At 36.4% G+C, this 9,024-nt stretch overlaps 2 protein-coding genes across 4 annotated transcripts; both read left to right on the top strand.

Moving 5' to 3' along the window:
- Positions 1 to 304: 304 nt before the first annotated feature.
- On the top strand, positions 305 to 2,793 carry LOC134791908 (uncharacterized). 3 transcript variants are annotated; one of them, XM_063763026.1, is made up of 5 exons: positions 305 to 602; positions 935 to 1,054; positions 1,754 to 1,904; positions 2,049 to 2,165; positions 2,366 to 2,793. In XM_063763026.1, exons 1-5 carry the CDS (start codon positions 480 to 482, stop codon positions 2,767 to 2,769), a joined length of 915 nt encoding a protein of 304 aa, XP_063619096.1. In that variant the 5' UTR covers positions 305 to 479; the 3' UTR covers positions 2,770 to 2,793. The 3 variants fall into 3 exon arrangements, with proteins under 3 accessions (XP_063619096.1, XP_063619097.1, XP_063619098.1); XM_063763027.1 differs by having other exon boundaries at positions 309 to 509; XM_063763028.1 differs by lacking the exon at positions 305 to 602 and adding an exon at positions 608 to 715.
- Positions 2,794 to 4,068: 1,275 nt separating this feature from the next.
- On the top strand, positions 4,069 to 7,810 carry LOC134791507 (uncharacterized). The gene is made up of 3 exons (XM_063762553.1): positions 4,069 to 4,324; positions 5,561 to 5,716; positions 7,084 to 7,810. Exons 2-3 carry the CDS (start codon positions 5,572 to 5,574, stop codon positions 7,788 to 7,790), a joined length of 852 nt encoding a protein of 283 aa, XP_063618623.1. The 5' UTR covers positions 4,069 to 4,324; positions 5,561 to 5,571; the 3' UTR covers positions 7,791 to 7,810.
- The last annotated feature ends 1,214 nt before the right edge of the window (positions 7,811 to 9,024 follow it).

Raw genomic sequence — 9,024 nt, 5'->3', positions numbered from 1 at the left:
AATTACACATTAGTGTAACTAATGACTTCATGACCACGATATCTAGTTAAAAAAAGATTCGTCCCTTACATATAAGACGAGACTGCTCAGCATAACTTGCGATATGGCGCGCCAGTCTATACTATTAGTCGCGCTTGACACAGGAGTCGCACGCGACAACGCAAGTCATGCTAACGGCTCGGCCACGACATTGAGCGACTTGCGATGGCGGCAGCGATAACCATAGGTTGGAGCGAGACACAGCGATCGGACCTTTCGTTCTCACCTATGGTTGTCGCTGCCGCCGTCGCCAGTCGCGTAATGTCGTGGCCGAGCCGTTTGCGGTCAGACATTGCAAGCATTCAGTACTCAAGTTCCTTTTGCGAATTTCATTTGTTTCTATTTCAGGGAAATGCATTTGGGTTTATGCAAGAGCGGCCGTAAAGTTGATTGTATTTATTTACAGCCCACGTGGCCGTTAAATCCCTATTGACTCCAACATGCTGGCACATTTGGATCTCACTGTTCTGGTAATTTTATTGGATTTATGTTTTCGCGTTCCTGATGCGGTTTATGGGGTTGTTGGGTTGGTCTTGAAGTGGTTTTGGAGTGTCATAATTTTGGTAATACATGAACTAAGGTTGTATTAACATAAATATGATTCGGTAACGTTAAATAACGTATCTGATTTTTTTTGAAATTCCACATCATGATAAGCATATTGTAAGAAAGTCAGGTAAATTTGTTTTAAAAACTACTACCTCAAAACCATCGGAAATAAATCACTTCGTTCTTGTTTTATTAAAATATGTTTTAAAATTTTTGTATCTATGCGTATTACTAATTTTTTACTAAACATTTTTTTAAAGGTGGCATTTTCCATCTATGCAGGCATTCTTCAAAAGTTACTCAATTTGGAATGCGTATTTAATTTGGAATGAATTATAATTTTCAGTTGGCATTGAACGTGGTTATAATATCATCGGGTGATAAGATGGATACACCGATACAAAAAATTCCACTGGCACCGAACGAAGCATCATTTCTTGAAAGTAAAGATGTTTTACTGCAAATGGTGGGTAAGAAATACTAGTAACGTCGTCCGTGACAAATAAGGGTCCACAAGGCAACCGAAGGAGGAAGGATATACATATTTCAATTGAAACCAACCAACATGTCATTACTTACGAGTAATGACACTACGGTGACTGTACAACATTATTTATTCATTTATTTAAATTTTATTGCACAAAAGAAAACTTATCGTACTTATCGGTGCGTCGCACAATGACTTTGGTGCGGTGCGGTAGTGTGTTACGGCCTTAAAGTCAGTTGCGGTGTTTTGCGGATACTTTTAAGCCCCCCATTCACACTCCTACCGTGTAGGCCGCCTCGTAGTCCGCCTCGTTGGGTAGGATTGTGTATGCGAGGCGTACTACGAGGCGGCCTACACGGTAAGAGTGTGAATGGGGGGCTTTCATGATAAACTGATTAATAACTAAACTACTTAATGCCCAAAAGCATTCTCTACCAGACAACCTCAAGACAAAGCAGAGAGATTACTACACAAAAAAGTCACTTGCTATGTATAATTTGACAGTACCTACATAATTTTCATTCATATCAAGGTGATTTATTATCAGTTGATAATGTACCATACATACATTTTACAAGTAAAAATAAAAAATACTACGAGTATATACACATACATTATACAACAACTACACCTTATTTCCATATTTTTAATTGATTCCATGCTATCTTTGAGTTACAGCTAGAAAAGAAACTAAAAGAAATTAAAGAAAACAAGAAATTAAAAAATGGTAACGGCGAAGTTTTGCCAAAGAACGTAGATTTTAATCTGAAATCTAATGGAATTAGTGCTGTTGGCGAAGCTGAGCTGCTTCTGCGACACGGCAGTAATGGTAATAACATTTTTTAACCCGGGTTTAAATATACACTTAAAGGTTGCATTGGGGATCAAGCAAGAGTAAATGTAAAGTGATTAACTTGATGTATAACTATAAGAGTGATGTAAATGATTTAACAAAGGCAAATTTACTTTTTAGGCCAAGGATTAGTGAATATGACTGCTGAAGGCATATCCAACGTGGGAAGAGTGCAGGTTCTTTTAGGGACTGGTGACAATGGCTTACGCATACCTGGTCTCAGTAATCTGTTCTCTGGTAAGTCTTTTAACACCAACATTTTACAGAAAATAAACAGTCAGTATCGTCATCGATCAAGCTAAGATCAATTGAACATTGTGCATCTAACTTCATATTAACCATAAATTGGATTTTTTTTTACCAGTAAATTTGACTGCTTGTTATTATTTTAGTAGAATGTTCTCACAATGCTTACGTTCTTTATTACAATTCAAAAGGTTCATCAGTCAGATCCGGAGACAAAAATTACGACAATCAGCTACAACTAGTCAGTCAGCATGAAGTTGATTTTGGATTCAGAAGGCAAACAAACGTCTCAAGTGGTAATAATACTGATAATAAAGTAAATGAAGCTGCAGAAACAGTTGATGCTGTAAAAGATGATAAAGCTATAAAAATAGATGAAAAAGATAAAGCAGGACCACTAAACGGTACAGCAACTGACACAACACCGGTTACAGCTAAAGCAGACTATGTACCGATAGTACCAAAAGCAAGCAATACTACAGCCAATGTCGCAAGTAGCAGCCCTGTTGTTAACTCTGATGCTTCTATCAAAAGTGATACTGTTACTGTTAGCGGTGTGGCAAGCAATGTAGAAAATGTTAACAAAGTTAAGTAAATCATCTAAATATACATTTTTATGTTTTTTTTTATTCAAGTTCCTAGTCCTACCACTTATTAGAATACTTATGCTTATTTAATACCTACGGGTTAAATAACCAAATTTGATTTAACATTCAGTACTTACATAAATATTTGTATATACCAGTTAATTTGATTGCTTCTAACATGTAATATTATCATAACGAAATCTAATACAGAAGACTTAGAAGTACGCTTTACTTGCATAAAATGAATCATAGTACGTAATATTCTATTTCAGTTATAATCCAGTAACTTTGTCGAATTTTGTAACCTGGCTCTTTTGCGTCAAATCCGGTAGTTCTGATTTTTTGCAGACTTATTTATGATGTTGGCCCAATGAATAATCCAAGTTTGTGACTTCGAGCGCCGAACGCAACTTTGTCAAAAATCGAATAAACCGCATTTTTTTTAGATTTGGGCGATTATAACCCTAAAGTACTAGTTTTTGGTAGTAACTTCCTAGAGCGTTTTTAAAGTAGTAACTGATGTAAAATTATAAAATTTTGAAAGGCTTTATCTCGGAAAATATTAGATGTACAGAGACAATTCTAGTGTCTTATTGTAGCAAATTTAGTCTACTTTAAAAACGCCCTAGGAAGTTACTATCAAAAACTAGTACTTCAGGGTTATAATCGCCCAAATCTAAAAAAAAATGCGGTTTATTAGATTTTTGACAAAGTTGCGTTCGGCGCTCGAGGTCACAAACTTGGATTATTCATTGGGCCAACATCACAAACAAGCCTGCAAAAAATCAGAACTACCGGATTTGACGCCAACGCAAAATGTATAATTTTACTGTATTATTATTTAAATACCGATAAATAAACCATTGCTATACGCTTAAATTATATTAGAAAAGTTGAGTACCCTTGGTGGGTCAAGAAAACTAGCGTGTTCGCGCGAACTGTACATTTTTCTCTCCTGTGGGCAATAGTTAACAGCTTGTGGGCATGTAAGTAATGATTTTATCACAGTTCTCTGAATAAAAGGAGGACCTTTTCACGTGGATAAGGGTTAAATAAGAAAACAATTAATCTTTATAGCCCTTAACTCTTGTGTATGTCTACAGGGAAGACGCGAACACAGTTTTGTTTTTGACCCTGGTATTTCAATAACATTGATTGCTGGAAAACTTTGCTTAAAAGCTTTCCATGACATATATCAAATGTACAACAAATTATAACGATTCCTCTGTGGCGGCAGAATTTTGTACTATGCTAACTGATTTTACGAAAATGACCTATAGTTCACCTCTAGTATCAAAATAAAAACCAATAAAAGTTTGGAAATGTAACAAATCGAATTCCATTCCCTAGATACAATCTGAAATTGATCTAAACATAATGGAGTCAAAGTGCAAACGTATTGTTTTACTTTTTCACATTCCTGAGCAAAAAATACTTCACATGATTGAATTTCGCAAGACCACTCATAAAATAGAAATCAAATAAGAGCAGTTTCTTGCGTAACAATATTTGATTTGCTCCGAATTTCTATAACACTTTATTCTGAAGTACGCAACCACAAAGGTAAGTCTATTCCAGCTTTATTAAAAGTAGAAAACTGATTTGTATCAAATTGGATTTAGTTTTCGGATTTCGGGCTTGACTGGACACTCTGTAAAAGAATAACATGAGGTTAAGCTACTAAAATACCGAGTATATCTTTTTTTATGGGAGAATTCTTGTTTATTTTTTGTACGTCCATATACAATGAATTATAAGATTTATAAGTATTGTAAGGGTTACCTTACAATACTTACCTGCCTGCTACTGGTTACAGTAGCAGGTAGGTCTTAGAATTCAATAAATACAAAGACATGTGGATTGTTAAACGTATTGCCATGTACCTACAATATTGTACCTACATGCTAGGTATTTAATTAGAACACTATGTTTGCTACCAAAACACTGATTGATTGATTGATCCTTCCGGCCGATTTCGGCCATGGCGACCACTTCGACTTCCTAGTTTACTCAGCGTTCGTGCGCCCGAGGATGGTAAGCGGAAACTTGGCGGACAACTCATCAGATACAAAGATGTTCAGAAGCGACACATGAAAAGGTGCAACACGAAAACATTATTGTGTTTGCTAACGACTTTTTTCCATATTACTTAGATATTATTTACGCATTTGCGCCATTTCCGAAAGTTGTCCTCTTCAATCATTTTTGTAGCGTGTAATATTACCCCTGTTTATGTTATCAAGCGAAATTTATTCCCACACATCTGGAAAGTGTCTAGATAATCTAGTACCTAATATTTTACCCCGAACAGATACCTCATGCACAAATTTTGAGTTCTGTTATGTCCTGACCTTCAAGCGGTTCCTTCTCATATTTGAACTTTACATACCTACAATTTTAAATTGTATTTATCTGAACTACGTTCCTGGCTTTCGCAAACATTGGTTAAAAACTACTCTAGATTTTGGTCTTACAAGGGCGGAGCTTACAAACGTGACATTTTCACCCGTATTTGACCCTAACGGCGCGATTCGGTTAATGAATTAGAGATTCACTAGATATGAAATAGTAAAGATATTGTGACGTTTCACGGCAAAATATACCTCATGGGGGCTGGCGCTTACGCTATTATTAACGCCGCTCCAATATTCAGCCAGGGCAATGGTACCTTTTGCCGTGGAACGTCACATATCTTTACTATTTCATATCTAGTAAATCTCTAATTCATTTCCCGAATCGCGCCGTAAGGCTCGGTAGACTCTACTACTGGCTAAGGCCCAACATTTAACTCCCAGTCAGTATTTCAGATAATGTTCACACTCGCGGTTTTATTGGCGGCGTGCTCGCTCGTCAGCGGGCGAGACTACCGGCTGAGAGGCACGCCGAGCGTGTCTCACTCCATCGTGAATCTCGGCAAGATGGAGTTCAATGTGTACATGAATCCTAAAACAGCAGGTAATTCATATATTTTGAATAAATTTGATTTAGCAGTCCACCAAGTAGCCGGTAAAGAGAACACAATGCAAAAAATGAGTAGGATTTTAAACTACCAGTCTTATCCTTATTATTTATGTAGGATTAGGTAAGACTACGGGTCAACTTCGAAAGATCGATAAATCTTGGCTGAACTGATGTCCATCCATTGAAGTAATCGGTGACACTAGCGCATTATACCAAGTATACACACACAAGCGGCAGTAACACATGATACATTACGTATTCATTCAGGGACGATATCCCTATATCGTTTGCGTGTAACAACTCTAAATCTACTATAACTAAATTAAGGTTCGAGTGGCTAACCAAATAAATAGCTTTTTAGTGAACCTAAATTACAGATTTCACAGCAAAGTTTTGCCAAATGGCGGTCATTCGATATGCATCGACATTGAATGGCAATAGCACTGTTTAATTACCCGAAGTTGGTCAGTTTGCCAAGTTTCAGTATGAAATTAAAATACCCCAATTCTAACTAAAATAACCGACGCCATTGGATGCAAATGTTGCAAACTCTTTTTTGCTTTATGTAAAGTTGAACAACTTCGTTCAAATTTACGGATAGCAATAAGTTACAAAAACCGCTAACTTATTTAAAATCAAACAAATGTAAATTCTTTGTAGCAAAATTAAGACCATGGCAAAATATCTCTAACTATACAATTTTATTTGAAAACTTAAATTTTAGTATGCGCGTTCTAAGAACTTGATCTTACGTCAATGTTGTTAAATGGTCTAAACCCGAGTCAAGACTATCTAATACGCATACGTACAGGATATCGTAGTGTATGAAAGGTGATGGGTGAAATTATTCTAAGCATAAGCAATTGGGACGGATGTTAGTGTTGGATGCTATCTGCGTAGACACACTGGCACCGTCCCACCTCCAACGGACTAATGTAAAAGCGGGCGGGGAGGCGGAATGCGCCGAAATTTTAAAACGTAACAAATATAAGAGCCTCGGTAGAGAGTACCATTTTGTACCATTTGGAGAAACACTAGGCCCATGGGGTCCCAGTGCGCATAAGTTGTTTGCAGAAATCGCGAAGTGTCTGGTTGACGTAACTGGTGACCGAAGAGCTGGCGGCTACCTCGCACAACGTATCAGAATTGCGATACAGCAAGGAAATGCCGCCAGCATCCTTGGTACAATGCCTCAGGGGCCTATTTTAGATTTAAGCTAGTTAATAATTTCGTGGTACTACCACTGTATATATATTGTATATAAGCAATTAAATAATGTAAATTTCAGACTTTTGTATGATATTTAAAATGTGATGCTACTTGTGTTCAGGTAAATCATCAAAATAAAAATACTTTCTTAGTTCCAGAGTTACCAAATAACGAATTCGAGTTGATACATGACACGAAACCCATGCACACTATTCGATCAGAATCCGCAGAATGTCCTTGCACGCAGAATCGTCATAGGAACAGGAACCGAGACCTGCACAGCCCACACGACATGCTCAGCAAAATTTTAATGGACGACGACTTGTTCTCATTTAAGGACACCATGAGCTCGTCCCTTTGTTGTCCATCGCATGAGCAAATCCAAGAGGAATATTATGTGGAATACAATCCAAAAACAGGTCCACAATCTCTGCCACTGCGCCAGAATATGCCAGTCATTCCACATGGAGCACCAATAACACAGAGTATCCCTCCAATGCCAATAATGCCAATTGATAAGGCTTACCCGAAACCAATGCAATATCTGCCACTTATATTCGATACCCTTTTCCCAAATAAAGGTCCACAGAGACCGAAACCGAAGACGCTTGAAATATTTATGTTCCCGACGAGAAAACTAGGAACAACAACACCTACATCAAAGCAGACCGAGGCCACAACAGATTCAGACATCCAAGTAGTTGGAGATAAGAAGACAACTATGGTGTATGACTTATTAGCCGCAAATTCTTCTGTAAAGAAGGATTTACAGCAAGAAGTTGGGGAGCACTTGAAAAACATGGACGCTGTGGTTGATAATGATAAAACTACCAGTGCTGTCCAAAGCAATACACTTTGAATTTAAAATTGTTGCTTGAAGGTTAACTGTGTTTGATTTATATTAAATAATTACACTAAAAGTAAATAACTAAGGTCATCTGGGGTAAGCAAAACAGTTTATTTTGCTTGGGGCAAGAGAAACAGTGTGAGGATTCCCTGCATTTGTTCCAACCTTAATCATTATTTTTATTGGCTTACGTTTTCTATATTAATATCTTTATTATATAAAATGCCACACAAATGCAAACATTGCAAAAAATGCGGGATAATACGGTGGCCCGTTCTCTCCATTGGATAAGTTTCATAAATCAAACAAATTATTTACTTTTCACCACTTACTATTCCACTGACATTACAATAGGCCTGATGACAAATTTTGAAATCCCTTTTATTATTGTCGGTACACTTGTATTGGTTCCGAAAAACACAATATTTCAGCTATACTCATAAGATTTAACATAGATAATTGCATTTTATTATAGCTAGTTTAAACTTCGCGCGAAAACGCCTCGCATGCCATTTGTGACGTCATTATTTAGTTGGTGGTAGGGTGGTAGACATTGTTTACATACTTACAGTTACGAATTTCCCTTGAATCCGAATGATATTGTTAATTCAGCACCATATATTACGATTAGGGATGATAAATACATTACAACAATTTATCACAATAACTCATTTTACACAAAAACTCTCACACGGTTGCAGTTTAAGATGAATTATTTAGATACATGTAAATTTTGAGTGAAAATCACCGAGCGCCGGTTTTACTTTTTAATTTTTCATTTTTTCTAATTACGACAGCCAACAAGGCAATGATAGTTCCATTCAGCCAAATAATTAAAAAAGTTTGTTGTTGAAATATCGTATTATTTAGCATTTTATTTAAATAATAACAAATAGATATCTATTTTATATCGTGTAATAATATTTATTGTACGTAATAAATGTTTAGTGGCGAAATAATATTTTTTTTGCACCTTTCGAACTCTTTGGTGAGGACGTATAGATTTCGGTCAATGAGGTTGTCTATGTTGCTCTAAGAAATATGTTATGGATTGATGACGTCACTGTTTGGAACGCTTCTGATTGGCGTTTCAGTAATAATGGCCGATTGGAGAATTTTGCACTTTTATTTTATTGAATATCTTAATAATCCTTCAGTTTATACTGAGATTAGGCCATTTTTTAGAATCATATTAACATATATGTTTCTTTGAAACCATTATTTCCATGATTCTTTGTTACTTGCA

The sequence above is a fragment of the Cydia splendana genome, chromosome 6 (genome assembly GCF_910591565.1).
Source record: "Cydia splendana chromosome 6, ilCydSple1.2, whole genome shotgun sequence".
NCBI classification, from domain to species: Eukaryota; Metazoa; Arthropoda; class Insecta; order Lepidoptera; family Tortricidae; genus Cydia; species Cydia splendana.
This window is presented reverse-complemented; position numbering and strand designations above follow the sequence as displayed.

Bases quoted from the DNA above. Each gene is read 5' to 3' on its own strand.
- LOC134791908 (XM_063763026.1), top strand. From the start codon at position 480: ATGCTGGCACATTTGGATCTCACTGTTCTGGTAATTTTATTGGATTTA. The intron at 1,905-2,048 runs GTAATAACATTT...TTTACTTTTTAG, and splicing joins TCTGCGACACGGCAGTAATG to GCCAAGGATTAGTGAATATG. The intron at 2,166-2,365 runs GTAAGTCTTTTA...ACAATTCAAAAG, and splicing joins TCTCAGTAATCTGTTCTCTG to GTTCATCAGTCAGATCCGGA.
- LOC134791507 (XM_063762553.1), top strand. From the start codon at position 5,572: ATGTTCACACTCGCGGTTTTATTGGCGGCGTGCTCGCTCGTCAGCGGG. The intron at 5,717-7,083 runs GTAATTCATATA...ATACTTTCTTAG, and splicing joins CATGAATCCTAAAACAGCAG to TTCCAGAGTTACCAAATAAC.